Source organism: Lagopus muta, chromosome 22 (genome assembly GCF_023343835.1).
Source record: "Lagopus muta isolate bLagMut1 chromosome 22, bLagMut1 primary, whole genome shotgun sequence".
In the NCBI taxonomy this organism is placed as follows: Eukaryota; Metazoa; Chordata; class Aves; order Galliformes; family Phasianidae; genus Lagopus; species Lagopus muta.
The window spans coordinates 1,769,909-1,797,552 of record NC_064454.1 but is presented as its reverse complement, the minus strand read 5'-3'; the positions used below and the strand labels follow the sequence as shown (position 1 = coordinate 1,797,552).

General features: G+C 50.5%; 2 protein-coding genes across 4 annotated transcripts in view; one reads left to right on the top strand and one right to left on the bottom strand.

The window, feature by feature from the left end:
* The window catches only part of LOC125703580 (protein CEPU-1), a 315,707-nt gene extending 310,299 nt beyond the window's left edge, over positions 1–5,408 (bottom strand). The window contains exon 1 of one of the 2 annotated variants that reach the window (XM_048968235.1): positions 5,373–5,408. The gene's annotated coding sequence lies outside the window, so the exon portion shown is untranslated. Of the gene's footprint in view, positions 1–1,327; positions 1,352–5,372 lie in introns of those variants that run through there. The other variant, XM_048968236.1, reaches the window with a different exon arrangement.
* Positions 5,409–6,137: 729 nt separating this feature from the next.
* SNX19 (sorting nexin 19) lies at positions 6,138–26,627 on the top strand. Of its 2 annotated transcripts, XR_007380897.1 has the most exons (12): positions 6,138–8,154; positions 8,308–8,446; positions 9,273–9,373; positions 9,652–9,771; positions 10,055–10,185; positions 10,948–11,044; positions 11,265–11,445; positions 13,522–13,651; positions 22,292–22,476; positions 23,167–23,254; positions 23,880–25,368; positions 25,796–26,627. XR_007380897.1 is itself a non-coding variant. In XM_048968215.1 (11 exons), the coding sequence occupies exons 1-11, from the start codon at positions 6,697–6,699 to the stop codon at positions 24,013–24,015; spliced, it is 2,766 nt and encodes a 921-aa protein (XP_048824172.1). In that variant the 5' UTR covers positions 6,138–6,696; the 3' UTR covers positions 24,016–25,416. The 2 variants fall into 2 exon arrangements, 1 of the variants encoding a protein (XP_048824172.1); XM_048968215.1 differs by lacking the exon at positions 25,796–26,627 and having other exon boundaries at positions 23,880–25,416.
* Positions 26,628–27,644: the final 1,017 nt, after the last annotated feature.

Genomic DNA, 27,644 nt, shown 5'->3' with positions numbered 1-27,644 from the left:
CATTTTGATTTCAAGTCACTAAAAACGCTGCAAGAAGCAATCAGGCTCAGCAGGAGCTGAACAGCATCCTCCAAAAGGAACCTATTCCCCCAAGCCATCCCTAGCCCTGCGCCATCCTATTGACTATCAGATCACATCACTCGCAATCGCAACCATATCTCACATTAAAAAATTAAGTCCATAACTGCAGAGAAACATCTCCCCATTTCTTTTATAGCTTCTTGCAACAGCCAGCTATATATCTCCATTATCACCAACACACAATAGATCCGAGCTCGCACCATAAATAACGCTGCTGTATAACAAAGTTACGCTTAGGAGTACAGGCATAAATTAACACTCAGCCATGCGACTCTAAATAGTATTTTAGGCCTTGTCAGAAACCAATTATGCAAAATATTCCTCTTGCAGAGATCTGGTGATACTTCAAAGCATTACCTCATTTCAACAGCAGCAGACAGCATGTTGGGCTGTGAACAGGGGGTGAGGGCTTTGCCAAGGGATGCTCAAGCCATCGACTGAACCCCTCCAAAGCCATTCAATTACTGACATGAGCACTTAAAAGCACGGGTATGCCTTCAAAAAAGGTATTCTGATTTGTTATTGCTGTATCTGAAGAGGCTCCTACTGACATCAAGCTACATTATCCCAAGCTGGTGAGAGCACCAAAACCAAAATGCATACGGGTCTATTGGGAGGTCAATAATAGGAGTCTATTGCGAGGTTGGATAAAAGACATTAGCACCATATCAGATGCGACCCAAAGGATGCCAGCACTGCCCTGTTTCCACTAGAAAGGGAGTACATGCCTTCCTCAAGGTCACACAGCCCACTGGAGGCAATCAAAAGCATCCTTTACCCCTTCATTCCAGGCTGGCTCTCCAAGCCGGAATCTATCAGAAATACCCAGAAGGCTGTGAAAGCTTCAACTGCCCCCGTTCCAGTGAGAGATGGGCACAGATATCCCCAGAGATGCTTTCCTGAAAGCTGCTCAGCACCACATGTTTTCATTGTCCCCAAACCCCTGCTGCCTCTGTGAAACCATAGGCCTCTTTCCTATATTGCAATAAAGGATGACTTCCCCTCTATCACACTAACAAAAATTAAAGGCACCCAGATGGACAAATCGCACATTTTATCTCACAGCCATACAAATCCAACCTCTCCACACCAATTCACCCCTCACAGCGTGGGGTGGCAGAACCCCACACAGCCACAAACCTCCCTATGTAAACAACAAATGCACAGATATCATAATTGTGAGATAAACAAGAAAGTTCAGCTAAGCAAGTTATCACACCAAAAAGAGAATAGATAGAGCGCTTACCTTATCCTGGGCCCACTGCAAAACTCCAGAGGATCTCCAGAAAGAAAACCTTCCCTGCTGGCAGTCAGCTCTTAAATGGGGTCCAGGAGAGGTGCAGCCAGGCTCCACCCCTCCACAGCACAGAATTGCCTTCACCTGTGCTCCCAGGTTGACTCCTTGCTGGCCTCAGGTCCTCAATCCGAGGCTCAGGCCATGCAGCAGTTCCCATACACTCCCCAAACCCGGCCTGCTCCAGCCGTGCTCCTTCCACCTGCAGGAATTCACTGCAAATCCAACAGCAGATGTGATTTCCAGCTGGGTCCATAGACTGACCACAGCAGGTTCATTAATAACAATTATTAAGTGCTTTATGTTACAAATTAGGCCTGTAGGAATACAAAAACACATCCAGCCGGTTGGTTTACAGCCTCTTGTCAGAGAGGACTGTAAATTCCCATTATCAAAACACTATCATCATGGCGAAATGGGTACAGGAACGCATCGTAAATAACACTTTAAAACAGCTAAATCATCATCAGATGCAGGAGCATAAATTAGTACTCATACACCAATGCAAGGGAAGGCCCCAAGCCAACAGCTTCAATGCATCAGGCAGCAAACAGGCTGATTTCTGTGAAGTCGCAGCTCATTTTTTTGGCTCCCATCTGAAAGGACAGCGCGTCCCAAAAGGAGGCAGGAGGGGTTTATTGACAGACACAGCAGTCCCTCTCTTTGCTCCACGCAGACCCTGCTCCATTGCAGGGCCACCTGCCACCACCACACGTGCCACCAGGGACGGCTCAGCCCTTTGCTCCCAGCTGCTCCTGCCTGCGGCTGGATGCGAGGCAGCTCGCTCATCCCATTACCAAACCCCTCAGGCATCCAGTTCCCCCCACCATGAAAATTTTAATAAAACTGGTGCATCGACTTTCAATTAGAAGGCCGTAAAACGGTTCATTTTCATCTGTTTGTTGCACAGTAACACAGATCCTCGGGAGAAAACAGCGCCTTTTCCAGACTGTCTGCGACGCAGAGAGCATTAATTGAATATTCTGTTGAAACCACCTTCAATTAGTGCCTTGGAGTTTTGCATGACATTCATCACCGCAACTCGCCCGATTCCGCACGCAGCACGTTTGGGGTTTGGTGATGTGCACATCACATTAAGTGACTGCGTTGTCCTGAACATAACGAATTTATTTGCTAATGGGATGCCAGACAGCATAGGGTGAGCTGCAGCAGCAATGGCTTCCTAGGTTGGACGGCAGCGGGTGGGGGATGGCATCCTGCCTCCACCACCTCCGCTCCCAGACAAATCCCTCCTGCCAACCCAACCCATACCCTTCCCTTAGCCTATATGGGAAAGCGGAAGCCAACCCTAGAGCTGATGCTCTCATGCAGCACCCTTCACAGAATAGAATCATCCGGGTTGGACAGGACCTCTCAGCTCCCCAACCCCACCTCATCCCACCATGCCCACTGCCCACATCCCCAGTAATGGGACAACCCCAGGGATGGTGACCCCCCGGTCCCTGTGCAGTGAGTACAGCACTGCTATTCCAACACAGCACCCCCAGCAGCCTGGAAACCATCACTAAGAGTATACACGCATCCCCAGTTGGGATTCAAGCCATAATTAAGACCTGTTCATCCTGTTTCCTGAGGCAGCCTGATTTATCTCTTGGGTTGCTTTTTTTTGGACTGGGAGCACAGGACAAAATGCCCAGCCTCTCCACAGCTCCCAGTCCCACCTTCACCACCAGTCAGAGGAGCCTGGCTGCAAATCTATTGCAAAAAGATCTGAGATGGGCATGGAGACACCAGCTCCTCCCTGCTGCCCCACTCAGCATAGAGCAGAACTGCTGGAAGAGATCGTGGTGGAAAGGTGCTTTTATTTTTTGCTCAAAAATTAAACTAAAAATAAATAGCACATTTCAGAATTCTGCATGCATCTCTGCTGACCGGGGGAATCTTTTCCTGACAAGCCCTGATGCACAATGACCTCCTTTCTACTCCTTTCAGGAGCTGCCAGAACCTCTCCAACCATCAATGCAAGAGGCAGAGGGGAGCCAAGGTGTCCGTCAGGCACCACAAACTCACAGCCAGAGCCCACAGCAGCACAGGGAAAGGTACAACCAGGGAGGATGGGGAATTCCAATGCACCAACCTTCCTGTGCATCCCATGGATGTTTCCCAGGCAATCACACAGCATCAGGGGAGTGGCACAGCTTTGGAGGATGAACAGGAAGGGGAAACTGAGGTGCAGAGCAACACCAGAACCAACTACAAGACATCTGAAGCATCGTTAAGCAAGAGCAGACTTTGTAGAGCTGACTGCAACCTCCTGCAGTGACAGCTGATAGTAGCAAGGTGATGTTAATAAGCAGATCTTACATGCAAATTCCTACATGCAAAATTGCACAACTTTGAAGACTGTCAAGTGCACAGCGAGCAGATTTTTTAATTACAGGGGGTCTTTTCATTGCAGCACCATTATTAGCTCCAGCCAGCAGATCTCTGGGAGGCTGAGGAGTGGAGAAGGGAAGGTCATGCAGACACCCAGGTCCAACGGGCCACATCACACTGCCTGCACGTCAATGAGCAAAGCACAAAGCGTGTGTTTGCAGCAGGGCTCCGAGCTGGGTCCATTGGCCTCCAGCCAAGCCACAGGGAAAGAGAAAAATCTTACAGAGAAACACAAAAACAGCAACAACAGCAGAGCTCCGGAGAAACGCCGTGCATGGGCCAGCATTTCTTTTAATTGTTTCTTAACTTTCTATCTGCAGAGCGCTCTCATATAATCAGGTCCTCGATGCAGGGGATTAGCAGGCTTACGTCCTGCGGATCCAATCAGGAAAGTCTATCAGCAAAACATACTTATGTTGATACAGCTATTATAATCTGCATAATTCTTCTGAGTTCACATACTTAACGGCTAGCAAACAGAGTCATTACTGCTGCAACTTGCAGCCATAGGATCTCCACGAGCCATTCGCCGCAGTGTTTTTTTATTATTCATAGCTTTAGTTATTGATTTTCAGGAGAAGATACATGCTTTTAAGCACCATAAAAGCAAAGGAGGAAAACAAATAGCGCTATTCCAAGATTAATACGCTGTTTGTAATAGAAGTATGGCTGTCACATTGTGCTGTATATGGCTGATGGAGCCTTGACAAATTCCATGCTAAACAGCTTAAGGAGCTCATTAAATAATTTAAAAGCAAAGCGTGGGGGGGGAGAGGGAGTCCCACCAGCGCCTGCTGAGTGATGCGTCAGGAGTGCCTGCATCACCCATATTTGAGCAGGGCATCTGAATCTCACCATCCTATAGTAACAGTGCTCATCCACAGCCTCAGTGCTTTAACACAAAGTCAGACCCAAAGCACTGCAGCAGCCTCACGCTGCCTTCTGCCCACCCCAGCCAAGGGCTCAGCACCTCACACCCCCACACCTCAGCACACCGTCGTGCCACAGCTCACACTGTGCTCATCTTCCAAAAAAGCACTGCAACAAAAGCCACAATTTCACCATAGGGAATGACTGAGGATAGGATTGATGGCAGCTGCCTTCTCCATCCATCCAAGCAGCTCCTGTCACTACCTGGGAAGGGGAGAAGGAAACGAGCCCCAAGGCGAAGGCACCGCACCACGCTTCTCTGTGCCAGACTCGCACTGTGATTGATGCCCCACACGGGGCTCAGAGCTCTGCAGCCACCTCCCCACAGCAGCACCGCGGCTTTACAGCCTCCAGAATCCCTCAGCTCCGAGCCACTGCGTTTTCACAGAACCACAGAATGGTTGGGTTGGAAACGACCTCAAGGATCATGGATCTCCAACCCCCCACCACAGGCAGGGCCACCAATCTCCACATTTAATACCAGCCCAGGCTGCCCAGAGCCCCATCCAACCAGGCCTTGAACACCTCCAGGGATGGACTGGACATCCACAGCCTCTCTGGGCAGCTGTTCCAGCACCTCACCGCTCTCATAGCAAAGAACTTCCCACTGATATCCAACCTCAATCTCCCCTCCCTCAAAACCATTTCCCCTCGTCCTGCTGTTACCTACCCTTTCAAAGAGTTGATTCCCCTCCTGCCTGCAGGCTCCCTTCAGGTACTGAAGGCTGCACTGAGGTCACCCTGCAGCCTTCTTTTCTCCAGGCTGAACAAGCCCAGCTCCCTCAGCCTGTCTTCATGAGGGAGGTGCTCCAGTCCCCTGCTCATCTTTGTGGCCTCCTCTGGACCCTCTGCAACAGCTCCCTGTCTTTCTTGGGGGCTCCACACCTGGACGCAGTGCTGCAGATGGGGCCTCACAAGAGCAGAGCAGAGGGGGACGATCACCTCCCCGTCCCCGCTGGCCGCCCCTCTGCTGACGGAGCCCAGGATCCCATTTGCTTTCCGAGCTGCAGGAGCACACTGCTGGCTCACGTTAAGCTTTTCATCTATCAAGACCCCCAGGTCCTCCTCTGCAGTGCTGCTCTCAAGGACCGCTCCTTCCAGTCTGTATGGATGCCTGGGATTCCTCCGGCCCAAGTGCAAAACTGCACCATTTTACACACGTCCCCATCACAACAAAGCGCACGCTGGAACGTCAATATGAGAGCACTGACTTTTTTTGCTGTTGTTCTCAAAGCACGATGAGAACCGCGAAGGCGAACTCTGCCATTTTCACAGCGCGTGCAAAAGAAGCCCAGCGCGCGTGCGGGAACCTCCAGCGCGCGCCTAACGGCTACAGTGCCGCGCGCCCAACGGCTGCAGTGCCGCGCGCCCCCCGCCAGAGGGCGCTGCAGTGCGCGCGGAGCCGCGTGGGGCGGAGCCGGAAAAGGAGGGAAAAGAGGCGGATCCCGCGCCGCCCGCATCCTGGTGCGGTCGTGCCGTTGCGGGGCGCAGGCGGTAGCGCGGAGCTCCGGGGCCTGGAGCAATGTCGGGTGGCTGAGATTGGAGTCGCGGAGTTGCTGTGTCGGTGCTCTGGTGTTTGCCGGTTGCAGTTCTGGTGCTCGGTGAGGGGTCAGGGAGGGACGCGGAGGGGGCGGGGTGGTCGGTGAAGCCGTGCTGCGTGCAGCCCCGGGGCTTGGAGCCGCGTGGGGTCATTGAGTGGTGCTGTGCGAGGGGGCTGCGGCCGTAATGTTCGGTTGGGAGCCCAGTAGGTAGCAGCTCTATTAACTGAGTCCTCGGCCGGCCCTAATGCCCAGCTGCGTGCGTGCTTCTCCTAGCCCGAGTGCCCAGAGCCCCAGCGGCTGTTAGTTCTGAGCAGCCTACTGGCTGCAGCCCTTGCTGCCCGCTCCTCGCAGCCTGCTGGCCCAGAGGTGGTTCGGCTGAGGCCCGGTGTTTGCAGCCCCGATACCAAATCCAGATCGCAGAGCCTGACCGCTGAACCCCACCGCTGCTGCACCATGCCGTGCCGCCGTGAGATGCTGGCCCTGGTGGCCGTGCTGGGCTGGCTGCTGGTGCTGCTGCTGGACCTGCAGGTGCTGGCGCTGCTGTGTGGGACCGCAGCTGTGCTGGGTGGGTGGCTGGGACCCCGAGCTCTGAGCAGGCCAGGCTGGAGGCTGCGCTTAGAGCGCTTTGCTGGATCCCTGCGGCCGGCGGCACACAGCCCTGAGGCGGAGGAGCTGCTGGAGCAGGAGATCAGCAGCACCGTCAGGAAAGTGGTGAGGGACTTCGTCTCCTCGTGGTACCGCACCGTCAGCAGTGAGCACGCCTTTGAGGCTGAGGTGGAGAAGGCCATGATGGGGCTGGCAGCTGAGCTGAGGTGGCGGATGGCGCGGGTTGACCGCCAGGCCCTGGCCCGCCGGCTGCTCCTGCTGTGTGGCCGTCACCTGCAGAGCTACCTGCAGGCCCTACGGGGACACGGGCTGCTGTGGGAGGAGTACCGCCGGGTCGCGGGCCTGCATCCAGCCCTCTGCAGCCCGGCGGCTGAGGTGAGCTATGCCCGCGCCTCTGTGGAGCTGCTGCTGCGGGCTTTGGTGCCTCGGCCCCACCTGGAGACGCGGACGGGTCGCTTCGTGGTGGTGGAGCTGGTGGCCTGCAATGTGCTGCTGCCAGCCATCAGGAAGATGGCTGACCCTGACTGGATCAACCTGCTGCTGGTTGGGGCCTTCCCCAGGAAGGCACAGGGCGAGGAGCCCAGCCCTGCAGTTCCAGTGCCAGACTCTCTGCCTCTCACAGTTCAGCTGGGTGCTGCCCCAGCAGTACCGCTTCTATCCCCATCACCTGGGCGAGAAGCAGGGGCTGGTGGTGAGGATGGTGTGGATGTGCCGTGTGAGCCACCCTGTAGTGAGGGGGTTGTCTTGAGGCCACGAGGCCTGGGCTTGCTGTTCCCTTATGAGGGTTTGGAGCTGGATTCTCCAGGCCAGGATGTGGAGCTGCTGGCACCATCACCCGCTGGGGAGTTTCTTGATGAGCATCTCCCTGATGTTCCTGCTCTGTTGGAGGGAGCAGACACTTCAGAGGATGGGATGGGGGATCTGGAGGATGGCCATACCACCAGTAGTGATGCTGGACTGCTACTCCCATCTGCTTATGTTCTGGGCTCCTGCCCTGACATCCAGATTGATCCAGTGATGGAGACAGAGGAGGACAGTCCCAAGAAGTGCTCTGTGCAACGGCCCTGCAGCTTGGGGAAAGAATTGGGAACACCAGAGGCCCTGCCACAAAGCCCTTCAGACCCTGTTCAGCCCCTTCCCCTGCTCTCATCCTCCCCGACTGCTCCCATCAGCACCTTCAGCTTTGAGCCCCTCAGCAGCCCCGATGGACCGGTGGTCATCCAGAACCTGCGCATAACCGGCACCATCACTGCCCGTGAGCACAGCGGGACTGGCTTCCACCCCTACACCTTGTACACCATCAAGGTGAGTTGTAGCCCCATGTCACCCATCCCTTCATTGTGAGGAACCTGTGTGCTGTGTGGGGAGAGAGCTGGGGAGTTGTTAGGTGGGATGTGTGGGCAACATGGTATTGCTTGGAGGTCTGTAAGGGTTAACTAGCATTGCTTTCCTCCTCAGTATGAGACAGCCCTGGAGGGTGAGGTTGCAGGCAGCCTTCAGCAGATGGCCTACCACACTGTGAACCGCCGCTACCGGGAGTTCCTCAACCTGCAGACCAGGCTGGAGGAGAAACCGGAGCTCCGCAAGTTCCTGAAAAGTCAGTGCTGCATCAGCTTCCTGTGACCACCCCTCTGTGACCCCAGTGTGCCCCTTCCTGCTCTGAGCATATGCAGCCCTGTCTGAGCCCGTCTGGGTGCTGGGCTGTTTGAGGTGTCTGTGTCCTCTATGATGGGAAGTGGGATTTCTTTAGCTTGCAAATTATAGTGTTGCAGAAATCATCCTTGTTCCCTGTAGTGGAAATGCTGAGACATGGCCTGAAACAGTGATGGGGCACCTGGTGGGAAGGCAGGGCCAATGCAGGGGAGCTCAGGTGCATACAGTATACCTGAGTGATTGGAAGGGGTGGAGTCAGGTTCCACCCCTTCCCAGACCTCATTTAAGGCTTGGCAGTGGAGGTGAAGGCATCTCTTGCTGGAGATCCCTGCATAACTGAGGTTTTCTAAAGGTGAGCAGCTCTTTTCCTTCATTTCTGCATCCACAGCTGCTGCATGGCTCATTCTCATTTGTTACAGTAAGAGGCTGTCACCCTGCTATTATCACTGTACTTTCCATCCCATTATTGCATTACATTCCCAAACAGCTTTTTGCAGTTTTGCACCTTGGCAATGAACAGCAACACTAAAATGTTAGCAATCTGCAAGCATCTTGCTTGTGTGAGCAAGTGTTGTGTATGAGCTATATCATAAATAAAAAATTGGATTTACCTCATTTGTACACAGATGGATTTAAGGTCTGACTCAGCCTGATCTGGGCTGTGTATTGGGCTGAGGCACAGTAGTGGTCATTTTAAGTAAAAGAGCATTAAGATTTTAATACAGCTCTTACAGTTCTCTCGAGCTCACAAACGTGCATTTTATTTCCAGATATCAAAGGACCAAAGAAACTGTTCCCTGATCTCCCATTTGGAAATATGGACAGCGATAAAGTGGAAGCCAGAAAAAGTCTGCTGGAATCTTTCTTGAAGGTGAGGTACTTGGTGCCTGTATCCACTGCTTCCTGTGGCTGCTGAGATGGTTTTCACTCTTCCCCTTCCTTTGGTGCAGCAATCAGCTCACTGCTGATGTGATACCTGGGAGCTGGGCTCTTGTGCTGGCTCCTATTTTATTTTACTGGCATAAAGCAGTGGCTCAGGACAGTTGTCTGTTGATGCACTGGAGCACCTCGGGTGTTTTCTGCTTGCACTTCATGTGAGAAAGCTGGGATGCTCACTCTGAGAAGAGCTAAAACCCTCTCCCCTTACAGCAATTGTGTGCAGTCCCTGAGATTGCAAACAGTGAGGAGGTGCAGGAGTTCCTTGCTCTGAACACGGATGCCAGGATTGCGTTTGTCAAGAAGCCCTTTGTTGTCTCCAGGATAGACAAGGTAGGTGGTGGGAAATGGGCAGAGTGAACCTCCTTTGAGTGCACCAAATGCTCTTTGCACATGTCTGCATGGCTGCTGCAGCAGCAGCTAGAAAAGTCAAACTCTGTGTAGATGCATTGAGTTTGCCCAGGACATCACAAAGGGTGAGAGCCCCTCTCAGAGCCTGTTTTGTGGCTTTTTTTTTCCACGTGGAAAACAGGGACACTGCAAGTCTTAAAACTCTTTGATTCCTATTCAAGAAAAGTCTGTTAGTGGTTGATGGTGTTCCTGGCTCTCGCTGCAGATTGTTGTAAATGCCATTGTGGACACCCTGAAGACAGCATTCCCCAGGTCAGAGCCCCAGAGCCCCACAGAGGATCTGAGTGAGTCTGAAGTGGATGGGAAATATCAGCCAGATGGGAAGAAGGCAAACAAGTAAGGGCTCCTTCAGCTGTCAATTGCAGTTGAGTTTCTTTCTCTCTTGCATGCTGAGAAGGGCATTTGAGCCCTTGTTTGGATTAAAGATTTTTCCAGGAATGGTCAGACTTCCACAGCATGAATATAGCTCTTGTTGTTGCTGTTCCAGGGGGAAAAAAAAGATGTTTTGCTAGGAAAAGCATTGGATAAATTTTAACAAAAATTGTGTGAGAACAAAAAGAAGGAAAAAAAGTTCAACTTCTAAAGCATCTTGGCTGGAAAGAACATTCCTTCATGATAAACAGACTATTTTACAATGTGTCCCAAGTCTGAAATGCCCTCTCATATCCTCCTTTACGTCTGTATTCATAATTAAATTTCACAATGCTGCTGGGTATGTCTCAACTCAGATCTTGTCTGAATGCTCTCCTGGATGTGCTGATGTGCTCATACCTTGCTGAACAGCATCGTGTGCATCTGCATGCAGACTCTTATCCAAAACACCTGTCCAGGAAGGTGTTGTGGTGGATATTGGAAAGCTGTGGCGATGCCAGTATTTAAAAACGTTGTTATTGAAGACAAGTAATTCTAAAGCTTTCATTGCATGGTTCTGCAGCTAGCTTTTGTTGCCCTTGGTGGGGCAGGTGCTGCTTGGAACCACTTTAGCTCCTATCAGACTTAGTTTTAGCAAACAGCTGGTACAAACTCTTGGCTGGAACTGGGAAACATTGCTTGCAGCTTGTGGGGAAAATCCTGACTGTGTCCTGTGTCCTTCTCCAGGTCCAGGCTGAGGTTCCCATCCAGCAAAATCACTCCAGTGCTGAGTGTGAGTGAAGCACATGACAGGATTGTGTACTCCGTGAGGGAGGGCAGTGCTGTAAGTTCAGTTCCCTCTTATGATGCTTTCATGATCCTGATCATTGCCCTGTTGGGGTGCTGGTTTGGAATTATCCACGTGCACAACTGTGGCTGCTGCAGCCTTGTACCTGCATGTCAGGCCTTTGCAGAAAGGCTCTGAGCACCCCTAGGTGCTGTATTGGGTGCTGGGGGCTGTCTGGGCAGTACAGGCTGGTACTGATACAGCAGTGCTTTTGTAGGTCTCTGGCACGCTGTCACTGGCTGCTATGGAGTCCTTCATCCAGAAGCAGGAGAAGCTGCTGGAAGCAGTCCCCAGCAAAGCTCCTGAGGGCGAGGGGAGTGAAGAAGCCAAGGAAAAATGTGTGCAGGAGGATACAGATGGGCTGAACACGTTGGAGCAGGGAGCACATCTGGACACGGGTGAGCTCAGCCCCATTGCTCCAGCCTTTTTCCCCAGGTCCTGCACCAGCTGCCTGCTGAGCATCTGGTCCCCTGCCTGTTGCTCCTTGATTGATGAGGCAGCAAGCTGAGTCCTTTGTGGTGCTCTTGGGCAGTTGCTCTCATCCTTATTGCTGTTGGAGGCAACTCGAGTCTTGGCTCATTTGTGCTGCTGTGGATTTTCATGTTAGTGTGCTCACTACAGTTACTGCTGAAGTACATTTCTTTAGGATGTGCTACCTAAACTGCTAATGTTGTCAAATCAAGCTCTTTTACATGGATTAAATGCCAGATTATGGTTTCTTGATAGTGTCAAGTTATCCTTTCACAGTGCATGGACAAATCAAGGCTATTTGAGAGTCTTTCAAGTTGGGATGAATTCATTGCAAATAGCAAATGCATAACCTCAGCTAAAGGAACGATGTTCAGTTTCTGATTATAGATCCCTCCTCTGAATCACAGAGGTCTTTGTCCTCTCAGAGCAACTACAAGCTTACCCTGAGTGTGAGCAAAAACGTTCTCTAATCTTGGAATAGCTGAACTGTATCAGCTGGAACGTTGCAGAAATTTTGTTCCAGTGGTTTGAAAGTCTGACAAGCTGTGACTGGAAGCACGTGCTTGTGACAGGATGGGCCTGGGGTTCTGAAACAGCCTGTGCTACCAGCTCTGCCTGTAAGCTTTGAACACATGCCTGCAGTTGTTTTGGAGCTGCTGTGGAACAGGACTGGAATGGGAAGTCAGCACTGTACAGAGAACAGGAGATAGAGACAGGCCAAGTTAGCTTCACCCTGGAGGAAGCCTGTACATAAATGATGTCAAATGCTTGTGGGCTGAGACAGGGCAGACTGGTCTGGCTGGACAAAAGGAATGTATGTCTGGGCTAAAGGCAAGCAGCATCCCTATCTGCTTGCTGGGTGGAGGAGAGTGGCCAGCAGCTCAGGAAGGAAGGAGGCTTGGATGCAAATGGGAACAAACAGCTCACTGACAGCACTTTTTTTGACCTATGGAGTTGCAGTGAAGCAAGCAGCCTGCTCTGGTTCTTGCATAGGGCAGTCAGCTCCAAGGGCACAGCTATGGGATCAGCTTGTGTGTGGCCCAGAGCAAGAGGCTGAGTGCACTCAAACGCCTGAATTCCTCTGAATAAATGGCCTCAAGTTATTCATGAGTAGCAAGGAGGGAAGGAGGCATGATGGGGTTTGGAAACTCTCCCCTTTATCTCCATCAATTCTCTATAGGGGAAGAGAGGTTGAAAGATGAGTTTTTGGAAAGTGGCTTAGTAGTTCTGCAGGTGCACCAGCCTTGGGTTGAGATGCTGGCCTAGGAGTGGTTATCTCAGGCAGATTTGCTGTGCTTTGACAGCTTTGTTCTGCATCTCTACGATGCTCTGCATCCAGGCAGCATAGAATTGTTTCTCTAGCAAGCTGAAGTTTATTTTTACTCTGAATTTTGTTTTTACTCTAGGCTTTCTCATCTTTCTCATCCATCTGAGGACGAGAGAAGTTTTGCTGTACCTGATCTGTACCAGCAGGTGTTTCTGTCTGGATGTAGGAGTGTTACTGTCAGAACTGATGCATCTGGATTAACCAGATGTTCCATCCATCGTCCTGCTGAGACTCAGACCTGCCACACGATGGCAGCCCACAGACACCAAGCAGAGCTCTGTGCCTGGAGAACTGCATGCGTTAGGGGAACGTTCAGGAAAACAGGGGAGGATGGTCCTCAGCAGTGTTCCTTGCTCCTGGCAGTCTTCCTTCTCACCAGTTTTGGTTGCACTGCCATCATGCGTTGTCTAGGAGTTGATAAGTTAGCAGGGACTGAGCAAAACTGCCCTTGCTATGTTCTGGTGGCTGCAGGGCTGTGCTGCTTGAGTGGAAGTGGAAATGAGGATGATGAGGGCAGGATTGACAGGCTGACTACCTGCATATTGCACCAGGTGTTAAACTGGGGAGCAAAGCATTGCTCAGACTGTTGGGGAAAAGAGTGGAGTTCATCTGCTTTTCACCATTGTTTGCTTAGGCTCTGAGCTGACTTATCTGATCCTCCTCTTCCTCCTGGCAGACTCTGAGACTGCTTTGGCTGACCTGGCCCTGGACTTGCTGCGTTTGCTGCTGATGGATCACTGGAGCTGGCTGTGCATAGAGAATATCCAGAAGGTCTTCCACCTGCTCTTTGGGACCCTCATTCAAAGGTAAGACCTCAGTGACCATCCTCCCAGCAGCATGGTGGCACTGCCTTTGGAGTCACTCTAAAATGGAGTTCTATGGAGTAGATATCTTGGAGGTTTGCTTTCCCTGTGAGCAGCAGTATAATGCCAGGAGCCAACCTTCTGGCTTTTGATACAGTGGAAAGCTATGTGAATTTGCTCCTTAGAGAAGGAGTGAATATGCCCAACTCCTCAGCTCTCCAGGGAGAGTTTGGCTTCTGCTGCACTCCTGCTGCTCAGGGCCTCAGCTTGTGTTCTCAGCAAAAGGAGAATAAACAGGCATGGGGAACAGGGACTTGTCAAGGAACAGCTCCCAGGGCCTTTGCTCTCACTGATGCATCCCCTTCCAATCTGTGGTGGGCCAGTAGTGCCTGTGCCTTGGGCACTGACCCACAGATGTATTAGGGGAAGACTTCCTTTCCAGTTGGTATGTGCTTGCCAAGCCTTTCTGAGGCCAGTGCCTCTGTGTGGTAAGGCACCAAGCCAAGACACACAAACAGAGCATTTCTGTTTTTTTTTTTTTTGTGCAGGTCAGAGACTATCACCAGCTGAGGACATGGTCTGTAGTGTAAAAGATAAGCCTTTCCAGAAGTACTTGGGCTAGGGGAGCCTCAGGGCAGTGCTTTTCCCACTCCTGCACCCTCTCTTCTGTAGCAGGCATTCAAAGACAGTGCCAGAATGTGCAGCACAGCACATTGTAACCTGGGTGGTAACTTGAGCTGCCCTCAGCAGAGGTTGCTGAAGTGTTTTGAGGTCAGAGCCTGCTGGCTGTCACACTGGAGTTGGTTTCCTCGGGTGGGAGGAGGTGGGTGTTAGTCCAGTTTCTCCAAAATGGGTTCTGGTGTCTTGGGGAATGAGCTGGAACCCAATCCTTGCATGTAAGCACAGAGTTATGAGAGCTTGAGCATGCATGTCATAGCCTCCTAATAAGCTGTGTCCCAGTCACCCAGGGAGCCTGCAGCACTGACACGTGGCATTGGTATTTTCCACTAGAGAAGCTGTCATATCCAAAGCACATGCCTGGCTCTGGAAACTGGAGGAGCTCTGTCTGTTGTGCTGGCAGAGCAGCGTGAGGACAGATGTGTTTGTAGCAGCTCAGCTTCAATGGGTCTGGGTGAAGCTGAATGTGCTGCATGCAAACCTTGGGCTGGAGGTGATGGTGCAAAGTCCTGTGGCTTCTTAGTGCTATGCTCAGCACCTCCTGCAGAGTGCAGGTACCACGTGTCCCTGGGATGGGATGTGTCTGTGCTGAATTCTGCTTGTCCTTATTGGAAAGTAGAAGGGGCTTGTTGCTGCAGGCTTCTCTCTCGTCTTGGGCTCCATGAGAAACATGTTGTTCCTGCAGCCACCTCTATGGGCACGGCTGTCACTGTGAGCTCCATGTGCCCTGTGTGAAAGTAGAAAAATCAAAGCAGCAGCACAGTCTATGAAGAAGTCAGACTTCTGCAGGGAGCTACCTCTCTTCCTTTGCTTTAGTCTCTACAGCATTGCTGTGGAGCACCAGCATTACCTTTGTGCAGCTGATGGCTGAGCCCTCCCTATCCCACTCTGCTCCTCTCTGGTCCCTTTTCCCCCTCCTCTGTAGCTGCAGTCACTGGAGCCAGGCACCATCTGTCTCTGCTAACTGTCAGCTTGATGGCAGTGCAGAGTATGCCCGAAAAAGGTATTGTTAAGTAAAAGGGAGCTGTGTGTGCAAGCGTGCATCTGAGCAGTGCTCATCCCATTATGTAACAGGGAGTGATCCTTTTTTGGAGCTGAAAGGAGAGGTGGGTGGAGGGGAGCTTCCAGCAGCCCCTGCATGTTCCAGGTCCCTGTAACTGAGCCCTGCTCCCTGCCCATCTGTCTGACCTCCCTCCCACGGGCTGGGAATGATGAACTCTCACCAGGAACCTGTTTGCTGAGAGTAGATGGGGCTATTCTGGGCTTTTCAGGGAAAGAGATAAAAAGCATTTAGAGAATCCACGTCCTTTTTGGAGCCCGTGAGTCAAAGCAGCAGTAAAAATAAATGGTGGGCATGTAAAGAATGCTGTGCTGTGACCCTGCACCCTGCCCTCGATCTGTCCTCAGTGGCATGCTGGTCACTGGGTCGGGGTCTGCCAGCTCTTTTTGGCTTCTGCTGGGGTTCTCCCAGGACCATGTTACTTTCTGAAGGCAGGGCAACCAATAGTTGGGAACTACAGTACCACCAGGTGAGCATCTCAGACCAGCGTCCTGGGAATGACAGGCTGTCAGCAGAGCAGCAGGCAGTCCTTGCAGCCAACCCTGGGGTCCCTGCAGCAATCTGGGTGACAGCACAGGTCCAGCTTCCTCTCATAGAGATCTCTGCCCCTTGCTCCTTGTGTAAGGGCACATCGTGGTGCTGCAGCCATCATGCAGGATGGCTCGGGTGGGCTCTGCTACCCTGGGTTTCCTTTTTGCTGCCTTCTTGGATTCAGGGCTCTGTGTTGGAGCCTGTTGCTGTCAGGCCAGGTGTTGGGGCACTTGTGGTATGAGTCAGAGATCACAGCTCTTCTGTGTTTCTTGCTGGCTTTTTTCTGCTTTATCTTCCTTTATCTCTGTGCCAGCAGAACTGGCAAAAACAAAGCCCCATGGCAGCCCCCTTGATCCTCTCCACCTCAAGTGCCACCAGCATGTAGTGTTGCCTGGTCCCCTTCAATGCCCATGAGTCAGCCTGCCTGCACCTGCAGTGTGAGCATGCTGGGGATGTGCTGCCCATGGCCAGCACCTTGTCCTGGCTGCCCAGAGCTGTCAGCTCTGCACAAGCTATGTCTGCATCCAAAGCAGCAGTAAGACCTGGTGCTAAGCATGGTGCAAAACCACTCTGCACCCAGAGCAGGATGTGGTTGTGCTTGGGCAGATGTTCACTGCAGAGATCTGTTCTCTCTGCGTTATCTCTGAAAAAGCCATTATTACAGAGGAGAACCAGCCTGTGCTTTCTGGTGCCAGGGGAAGCCAGGAAGGCTGGTGCTAAAGCTGTTCCCAGCACTTGGTTACCTTTAGCTCTGTTGCTGGCAGGTAGCTCACCACATGTCCCGTGTTTTGCTGCAGGTGGAGTGCTTCAGTCCATTTGTTCCTCTGCCTTGTTCCCTGCTGTGGGCACAGTTAGCCAGCATCCCTTTGGCTCTGCAGTGAGGGCTGCAGAGATCTCATTGCTCTTTTGCTGCAAGCCCATGCCCCTGCCTGCACGGCAGCAGTAGTTTAGATGCAGGGCAAGCAGCCTTGTGGCATCCTCCTCCTCACCTCTGGCTTTGGCCATTGTAGCTGCAAGCAGCAAGAGGACTTGCAAGCCTGGGGTGCGGCAGCAAAAGCAATCTTTAGGACTGTGTGTGTCTTCGTGTGTGTGTAAAGTAAATAAAAGGCCGCTTGGAAACGAGCCTTGATTCAGTTGTCTCCAAGCACCTGGAAATTTTGGATCTGGCTTTGAATCTTTGTCCCAAATAATTCTTTTCCCCTCATTTAGAGGCAGCATTCTTCCAAAAACAGCCGCTAGAATGAGGCGAGTGCTCTCTACTTTGATAACAATTGCAACATTATTTTAACTGCGTCTCGTTTTCTTTTGATTCTGTTTCAGCAATTAGAGACTTGCCAACTTTCTTTTTTCCAAATTAAGAAGAAAGAAAATTTCCAACAGAGAAGAATAAGCAGGAAAAGATTGAAGGGATGTAATTTCTCCTTGTGGGCTGTAGTTTTTCCCCAGCTCATGAAGGGTTAATTCTGTTATTAAGTTTTTTTTTCTGAAGTGGGCTAATGAAGCAATCTGCTTTGAGCAGGACCTGGCTGAGACAGCCTGGCCTCTCCCTGGGGCACTGCTGAGAGCTTAATTGGCTCAATAAATACTTGATGAAGATATTATCAAAAAGCTGGGATGCTTTGTTCAAAATCAGGGGATTTGGGGGATGATTTTTTCATTGCAGAGCTTTTCCCCCTTTCCTGAGCCCCACGGTGTTGCAGGGAGATCTAACTTGAGAAAAGAACGAACCCAGCAAAGCAGCTATGTTGGTTTACTGCGGGAAGACGTTAGAGCTGGAGCCACGTGTTCCTGAGCTTTCTTTTTGCAGCAGCTGTGTTGGAGAGAGCAGCCAGTAACGCAGCAGCAGCAAACGTGAACCTGCAGGTAAAGCTCTGTGCCTCCCAGCAGCAAGGCTGATGCGTTCTGCCCCCAGGGAAATGCTGTGCCCTTCATCTCCCAGTGCTTTTCCAGCTCCAATCTCAGCGCACCACATCAGCAAAGTGCTGGTGCAGGCAGGACTACCAAGCACGCTGCCTCTGCTACCTGTGTGAGCTCCCTGCAGCTTCGTGTGTTCCTTCCTTCCTTCCCCCAGAGCAGCTGCCCTTGGCACAGCTGTGTTTGGGAGGCTGGCAAGACACTCTGTTCGAGGGGAAGGCACTTGGCCATGGGGCTGCTGCCTCGCTGGTCAAACACTTCATCATGTGTGCTCGGGCAGGGGTACAGGACGCATTGTTCACAGCATATACAATTGTAAACTTTTTATAGAGCAGCAGGAGAGGAGCGTTTCCAGTAAGGTGAGAAGGATAGTTTACTTTTTGCATGCGTATCTTTGGCCAGAAGTTTAAAAGGACTTGTGATGCTTCGTGTTCTTTGATTTATGGAGGACTTTCTTTTTGTTTTTCTTTTCTCCTTCCTTCCTCTGCTAAAGCTGACTGATGGCTGGGTGAGTGTGGGTCTGCTCTGAAGGTGGTGGGGCCAAGCGTGCGAGCTCTGAGCTACACGTGCTGCTGCTGGCGCGTGGCCCTGGCAGGTGAGCATGGGCTCTAGCAGCAGGTGCTGAGCCTGGGGCACAGCTCTCCTGTGTGCTTTTCCATCCTTCTTCCTGTGCCCACTTCCAGCTGTTTCTTTTAGGTTTGTAAGCTCTGTTCAGAAATGGTTTGCAGCATTCAGATGTCCCTCTTTCTGAGCCTTCTTGTTGTTGCAGGCACCATTTGAGGAAGAATTTGGGGGACGAGGACTTGGAAGGAAGGATGGTCTGGTGGTCTAAGCATCAGCCTTCTCTGATTTCATAGGAGTCAAGTGTTTGACTGCCTTGTGTGTTTCCAGATGTTGCCTTTTCCTTAAATCCCTACCTGGGTCTCACAGGCCCTGTTTGAGCTTCTGGTTAGCTGTGCTAAGTGACTTCAGGGAATCAGAAGCTTTGTACTGGGCTGAGTTAGTAGAGCCTGACCTGCACTACTGCTACTGTTCTGCACAGATCATATGTACTTGCAGAGCTATTTGTGTTTATATAGCTAAAGCAGACAAGGAAAAACTTTCCCATCTTTCCCTCCCTAACACAGTCTCTATGTGGTCTATATGGTCTGTATCCTTGCAGTCCCTGCTCTGGGGTGGGTTCACAATTATTGTATGTTCAGTTGTAATCACGACTGGTGCTAAAAAAAGGTTTTACTGCCTGTTCAACCCAGCCATTCCTTTGCTCAAATGAACTTGGCAGTTCTCAGCCTTACCTTGGTGGAGGAGAGCAGAGGTTTCTCAGCTTCTAGAGCTGTTTGTAAGTATGGATTGTACTGTATCTTCTGGTTTGCTGGGCCAGTCGTGGTCCATCCTTCTTTTCCAGAAGAAGCAATCCCTTTACTTAGGGAGATGAGCCCTTTCCAGCAGGTGAACCCTATGGATAGAGCACTTAAGTGATGCTTCCTCTTTTCAGGTAAGCTCTGGTTCATAAGCAGTGCTTTGTTCCTGACCTGGCTGCTCTCTATTAGCAGCCCTGTTTCTTTCAGGGGGCAGAGGAGGACCAAGGTCTGTGCTACACGGGCCTTGTTCATCATTCCCAGAGCACTTTTGCAGTTCTTGTCTTAATGGGTCCCTTCAGCTGACCTTGGAGTTCCAATTTAAGCCATGGCATTAAAACAGCTCTTTTTTAGCAGCCATTTAATTCCTCCATCAGCAGCTATTTCAGACAGAGGACCCTTACAACATGGGCAAGTTATGCACCCCCAGACGAATGTCCAGGAGCTCGTAGCCTTGGCAGCCTGTCGTCTTACATTGGGCATTATTGAAGCATTTGAATGTCTGAGCCCTGCAGGTCACTTTCTCTCTATTTGTGGTCTCTGCCAAAGTCTAAGGAGATGGTTTGGTGATGGGTTTATTTTTCTTATTAAGGTTATTTCTTCATTAAATACCAGAGTGGAAATAGTAACTTGGAAAGGATAATTCTATTTCTGCTTCTTACCACATTTATTTCTACCTGGAAGCAAGGATGTGTGTTTGTGATGTGGCACATGGATCTGTTGCTTAATACTTTAATAGTACAAGAAAAATCATTTGGGATCAGCTGGTGAGGGGCAGCTTTGGACCCACGCATGTTTGGAGTTCCTGTGTGAGAAGTCTGAGCTGCTAAACCTGATCTGGTGCTGATGCAGCAAGTCTGCCTGGTGAAAAGGTCAATTGCCTTAGAAATCCAGGTCTTGCTCAGGTGGGTTTCTCAATAGAGCTTGACGTGACTCTCCATGAGTTGCAGAACTCAAGGATGCTGTGGCACCAGCCTGAGGACTCCTGTCTTCCCAGGGCTTTTGGGATGGGTCAACACATGCTGATAGACTGACAGAAGGGTATGAACCCACAGCATGTGTTGTGATAGGCAAAGGGGAAATGGTTTCAAACTGTAGGAGGGGAAGTTTAGAATGGAAAATGTGTTTTATCAGAGATGGTAGCAGAGCACTGTCATGGATGGCACAGAGGTGGTGGTGCCCTGTGCTTGCAGACACTGGATCAGGGAATGGGGCTCTGAGCACTGATGGAGCTGTGGGACCAGGTGGCCTTTTAAGGGTCCCTTCCAGCTCATAGCATTCTATGATTCCCTGTTCCTAGTCTTCCATTTGCACCTAGCTTTGGTTTCTCTTCCTTCTCAGCCCTGTTCTTGTCTGATCTCTTCTTTTTTCATGCATATTCTGTCATTTTGGGTCTGTCTTTCTCCCTTTCTGCCCTGGGATCCAGCCCTTCTCTTCCCAGATGGAAAGGCAAGGAGCTGCCAGACCAGGGGAAAAAAAAAAATCCATCTGCTATGTTTTGTAACTGTGGGAACCAAGACCTGCAAGCTCTTGCCTGATCAAAATGCGTGCACATGCGATAAGATTTATAGGTGTTACTTGGAGGTCCTGTAGCCTGGTTGTGCTGATTTTATAGACAGAAAAGAGCTAGGAATGGAAGGCTGTCTGTACCAGGCCTTCCAGCATCCGTCACTTCTCAGCCCGTTCTCAAGCTGTCTGGAAATGTGTGCTGCCTTCTCAGAGTTCAGCTTTCACTCTGTGCGCTATTTGCTTGAGTTTTTGCTATTTTAAGAGCATTCTTAAGAAAAAGAATGTTTCTTCTTTGCTTTTTGCAACCTTTTAGAGGGTGGTGGATGACTGTTGCTGAGGTGAATTTCAAGTCAACATTGGATCTGGTGTCCCCAGATGCAGAGTTGTACTGTTTGCAGCTCTGTCCCCAAGTCTCTGAGCTTCTGTTGCCTGTCAAGTGCTTTCTCAATTAGAGAAGCAGATTGTATTTGAAAACATGTTAATGAAAGCCTTTCTCCCTAGAGGAGCCACAGCTTAGCACTTTAATTTGGTTGGGGATGGCTGGAAGGTTTACCATGATCCAAGGCGTTCAGCTGCTGATTGCTGGAGATAAAAACTCTTTCAAAGGGTTGTTTGGGAAAAGGCACGTTTGAAACACAAGACCCTGCTGTGACATCTTGTCCTGTTACCCTGGTGGAAGCTGCGCTATCATGTAGCAACATAGGAACTCGTGGTCCCCAGCTGAGCACACAGGCTCCTCCTCCACCGCAGTTTTAGGCTTGCACAGCACACACAAGTATCACAATCGTTCAGGTTGGTGAAGACCTCTCAGATGCCCAAGTTCAATCCCACCCCGCTGTGCCCGCTGCCCGCATCCCCATGGCTCTGGAGCACCCTCATGGCCTACCTGCTCTTCAGCCCTCTTACCTTTGGTGTTGCTATTCCTGATGCTCCGCTCGCATTGTCCCTGCTGCACAGGGAAAGATGCCCTTGGCCTACATGCCTCGCCGGAGAAGAATGCAGACAGTCTGGCAGAGTGCAGGTTAAATAAAGTTTGCCTTGGCAGGGCCTGTGCTCTTGGATGTACTATGAGCTGCCGGGGCGTAGTGGTGACGGAATTGCAAGCACGAACGCCAGCTGCCAAGAGGAACGGCTCTCTGGCCCTGCCTGCCGGCTCCTCTGTGGTTCTCGAAGTCCTGGTGAAATCATGAGCCTTCTCCCTCTCCAGACCCCAGTTCTCAGTCACTGGGGACTCTCTGCTGGCCTTGGTGGCATCGAGGATTTGGCTTATGGCTGCTCCTTGTTCTGGGGAAGAAGGACTTCAGTTGGTGTTGCGCTCTGGTCGATGGCTGTGGCTTTCACTGTTGTGCAGTGAAGTGACATAAAACCTTGAGCCATTCATTTAGAAACATGCCCTGGCTAGCTTGGATGGTGGTGATATGTCTCCTTCACGCTGGCTGCAGGCACCTCTGAGCCCTGATGGGGAGTGACTCGGGAAAATGTTTGATATCTATACTTGAAAGCTGTGTTAACTTACCCAGCAAGCTGATTTTCCTTCCAGAAAGCTCTGGGGTTGCTTCAAGCCTGATGTCTCCTATCTTTCTCTCTCCACAGGTGGCTGGAAGTCCAGGTGGTCAACCTGACCTGCACCCAGCGCTGGGTGCAGTACCTCCAGCTGCTGCAGGAGTCCATCTGGCCTGGAGGAGTTCTGCCAGAAGTGCCCAAGCCAGCCAGGACAGAGGAACAGAAGAAAGCAGCTGCAGAGCAGGCCCTGCAGAGCCTGATGGGGATCTTGCCTAGTAAGTGTGTCCCAAAGATGTCACCTGCCATTGAGGGTGAGACTGGGGAACTCTCCAGTGCGTTGTCATCTCTAGATATACAGCTACAGAGATGGAGCCTGCATGTGTCAACATACTGGGAAACATTCATAACCTATGGGATTTTAATAGCTTCCTGCATGCAAAAGCAATAGTTTCCCAGTTCTAGGCAGCTTGTATAAGCATTTAGAGAGCAGCACAACTTGACAGAGGGCACAGTGATTCTCAGGTGCAGGCTGCCATGTGCCCCTTCTTGGAGCTTGCAGCACAGCTGTTATGAGCCACTCCAACAAAATGTGGCCTGTGCCATGTTGTGCTTGTGCCTGCTGTTAGAGATGCCACTGCTGAAGTCATGAAGCCATGCACTTGGCTTCTTGCTCTAAAATGATAAAGTGACTTTTCCATTGAATGGAATTGTGAGTGTAAGGAGCCTTTAGTGCCCTTTGGGAATGAAAAAGTTCTACCACTACATTCTGTTCCAGGCAGAAACACTTTCCCTGGCAATCAGCCTGCCCTTAGATATTTTCTCTCACGGTAATGTTGGGCACAAGATGCCTCTCACTCAGAAGCACCATCACAAACTTTGATTTGGCACCCACCAGGAGAAGACTGAGCCTGTTTTCCTACAGTGAAAATGTGCTGTTCCTAAAGCTTTGCCTCTGGTGTTGACAGATGTGGTCCAAGAAATCCTTGGAACCGATAAATGTCGCATGAGCTGGAGCCTGGTGCTGGAGTCCTTGGGCCATCCTGTTATAAACAGGTACTTTGGTTATGGTCTCCTTACCTTGCTGTGGGGCCCGTAAGCTGTGCTTTGTGCTCTGACATGAGCTGCTTGATGTAGAATCTATCTGGCTGATCTGCATATGCTTCACATACAGACTTCATATGCTATCAAGGAACCTAGTGTGATGATTGTGAAAGTGTGTTTTAGGACCTCTGTGTGGCCGGAGGCTGTTGAGCCAATCATATTACCTATGGTGTTGTGTTTTCTTAGATTGTAGATGTCATGGAAGGAAATAAAACAAACCCTGGTTTAGTTTGTTGGTTGTAGAAGAGCTGTGGGAGCTGCATATATTTGTACTGGTGTCTTTCTGCATACCTGTTGCTGTGCATTTGGGAAGCAATACTCAACTGCAGTGAAAGGCACATGCTATCTTGCTCCAGGAGATGCTTTTGTGCTTTCTGCAGTGCTCATCAGCTTTCAAACACTCCCTGGATTGGGTGTGGGGGTGCTGAACCATCCCTTGAAATATTTCTTGTAGGGCTTGAGATCTTTCATCTCCTGAAGACAGTCATTGTTTCTGCCTTGCCTTTCTTTGGCTCCTGTGTGTCTGGAGCTGATCTTCCAGCTCCACTGGCTAAGCTTTGTCTTCTTTCCATTTCAGGCACCTGGTTTTCTGCCTCTTGGACATTCTGCTGGAGTTCTTGGTTCTGAAAGGCTCCAGTGATGAGCTGGAGACTGCAACTGTCGTGCCATCTGACTCTAGTGGTCTGGAGAAAGCAGGTGGTGCAGCACATTAACAAGGGCTGGTGTAGCCAGCAGCGAAGGAGAGAAGCCACAGGCATGGGCTGATTTAATTTTTGATGCTTACTGAACATGTCTGGGAGCTTCTTGTTAAGAATTCTTCCAGCTGTAACTAAATGAGGCTGCTTCCAGGCTTCTCTGTTTTGTCTGGGTGATGGATTAGACCCAGTGTCGCTGGCTGATGAGCTCTTTCTGCCATGTAGAAGCTGTTCCATTGCTGATCTGGTGGAGAGCCTGGGCTGAAGCTTTCTGACTTCTGTGCAGCTGGATGGTCTGAGAAGGATGTGCAGGCTGCCCACAGATGCTGCTGGAATGTCATGTCCTGCCCATGTGCCTGACCAGTCCTAATGTATAAAGGCAGATGGCACACAAGCTTTGCTTCTGTGACTTCAAGCTCCACCTGGCACTGGCATGCAGAGATGTGGTGTGATGGTATCTAGGTGGCAGGTGATGGGAAGGCCAAATGCTGTCCCTGCTCTCTCTAAGCAGCCTGCCCTGTGCCATCTGTTTTACCAGAAGGAAGATGGGGAGTGGATGGAGTGTGATGACATCAGCCATGGAGTCAGCCAGGAACTCATCCCTGCATCCCACGTGATTGGGAAGCTGGAAGACAAGCTGTCTCCTTGCTGCCACGCTGCCACAGTCTTGTTCTGGCATCTTTTGCTGACTGAATATCAAGAGGCAAGTTGGGTAGACTGATCCTAGGAAAGAGAACTGTTCCCTTGCCTGAAGAGGACTGGTAACTTAATTGGACTTCAGGATGACTGTGTATTTTGCCTGGTGGGTCATAGTTCAGTCCCACAGACACTCACTTGGAGGGCACAGGAGAGAAGGAGCTGACCTCTGTGTGGCACACAGCACATAAATTGTGTCCTGCACAGTGCTCCTCACAGCAAGCTCCAGGAGGGGAGTGAGCACCTCTGAGGCCAGAAGGAAAGCTGAATGTGTGCCAGGGGGTGTCAGCTGTTAAATGGCCTTCAGAGCAGCACCTTACCTCTGCCAGACCAATGACAAGGACCTGGAAAGTGCATGCAAGCAGACCTGTCTGTATTTCTGCCAGGATGTGGATCACTGAACTGATCAGTGCAGGACTTTGCAAATCAAGGAGATGCTGCTCCTGGTGTTCTCAACAGATTAAAGCACTGGAAAGAGGAGGCATTGCAAGAGGAAAGCATGCAAGATCTCAGCTAATTTCCATGTTACTGTACCAAGGGGTGCTTTTCATGCAGTTTCTTGGAGCGCTGAGATCATGTAATTTGAACATGGACACTACTGACAGCAGAGCCTCTGCCCTTCCCAGAGACAGCTGCTTAATGATGGACACATGGCTGTGTTTCTTCATGCTTCTGGTGTGTGTCTGCCTGCCTGTGTTGTGCAATAAATACTGGGAAGGAGTAGCTTGCTGCCTGGAAGTATATTGTTAGGAAGCCCCAGAACATCCCAAGGCAAAGCACAATGTAATGAATCAATGCAGTTCTGCACAGTTTATTGGAGCAGATTCTCAGCAATGATACTTTTGAGGTGGTAAAAGGAGGATTCTCAGCAATGACACTTTTGAGGAGGTTGGAACAGGAGGGACAGGAACACAGGGTGTGTTAGAGAGCATAAGAACAGATCAGGCAGTGTGCTAGAGAATGTTCTGTATGGGATGATCACAAATGGCCAAGCAGCAGGTTGGGAAGCAGCACTCATACCTTTAGACACTATCTACTTGGAGTACCCTTTTCACCTTTTCCTTCACTGCCAGGCTTCTGATTCCCTTTTTTTTCCCTACAGCTTCCACTTATTGCATCGCCTACCTTGAGGAATGGGTGAAGGCAGCAGGACAAGGAGCTGTCAGCCAGGGCTGGTGTGATGTACATACCCTGTGATGCTTGGTGGTTTCCCAGGTGCTCATGGTGTGCTTGCTTGCTATTGCTTTCTCTTAAACTTAGTGGGTTTGGAGCACCAAGACTGCATTCTGCCACTGATAAGGGATATCATTAAGTGTCTGCTGAGAAAGATAAGTCAGAGATGGACTGCAGACTGCATGCTACCAGCTCCACCCGGGGGCAGAGGCTAGCACAGTGCTTACAAACACTGGATTTGTCCTTGGAAGGATGAGATTTGTCTTTGCTCTAATACGCCCTGACCTCTGGCACTAGGCAAACAGCTCGGTATTCATTCCTTCTGATGAAAATAATCTGTGATTTTTGCTGGTGGGCTCAGAGGGCTGTAGCTTGAGAACTGGCACTTGGCTGGAGTGCTGTGATGGTGATTTGTGGTTATACCAGGCAACTGCTTGGGGAGTGCGTGTGTGTGTGCTCTGCATCCTTCATGCAAAGCCTGCGTCTTGTGGGCTTGCTCACAAGGTGCAGTAGTAGCATCTCCTCTGTGTTCCCTGGTCACTGCAGGGGTGTTGGACCAGGAGATTTCTAAAGGGGCCTTCTGACCCATTCTGTAATTCTGCGTGGGAATGCTTGGGGCAGAGAGATGAAGTAAGTTTACTTGCATGCACTGCAAATCAGCAGCAGAGTCAGGAGCAGACCTCAGGAGTTTGGATTGTGAGATCTCAGATTTAATCTCCAGAACTCTTTTTTCTTTTTTCTTTCTTAGAGCAAGGAAAGCAGAACCCAGGATTGCTGGAGCCCTTTCTCCAGCTCTTACAGGCTGGGCTTCAAGCTCCCATTCTCTGTAGATATTAGTCTGTGCTCACAGTCAAGATGAGGCTGCCCAGGAGCAATGGAAGAACAAGTAGCCCCTCTCTGTGTCTTGTTGAGCAATACAAAATCCAATAGGAAGCTCAGCTCTTTTTCTAATGCTGCTTCTTCGTCTCCCTATCACTTTCAAATTAAATTGAGCACAACAATGGCAAACTTCTGTACTCAGGTGGGCTGGAAGTTTATTTCCATTGGGTTGGAAATATTGCTTTGGTAAAGCAAACAAGGCCAGCAGAAATAAATGAAAAAACATCCTGTGGCAGAGGCTGCTTGTGTACAACAGTGTGCACAATTTTCCCCTCTCAGATATCATCAGCTCTGCTCCTTTCTCCCTGAGTAGGGGTCATGCAGGCCCATCTCAATGTCCTTTGGGCACTGCTGCTTGGGAAGCTCTCCCTGATACCAGTGCTAGAGGAGAAAGCTGGTAAGCTATAAGGAAAGGAGGAATGACTGAAAGAGAAAATTGAAATGTTAATCTAAGGGAAAAAAAAACACAGAAAAGGAAGGAAAACTTGATACAATGAATGCTTGGGTCATGTATTATTTTAGATTAGCTCTGCCATAGAAAGATCCCATACACCCTATGAAATCCATTACCTATAAGCCAGTGAACATTTGTACAGCACATGATGCAGGGATCGGAGCTGGAGCCAAGTTCCCCTGTATGATATCCACCCCAGGCCCAACTGGTCCATTTCCAGTGTCAACAACCAGAGGATTAAGCATTTATCTCTGCAGAACAGTGGATAATTATTAGCAGACCAAATAGTGGCTGTGCTCTAGAGAACATTCCTGTGACTGTTTGTGACCTAGCGTGGCTTTATTGCCTGCAGGTGAGCTGTATGCAATGGGACATGGGTTTTCCTGTGCTGTGTGGTGCAGGCCTTGCCTTGCTGCTGTGTGCCTCACAGCAGAGCTTTGTGCTG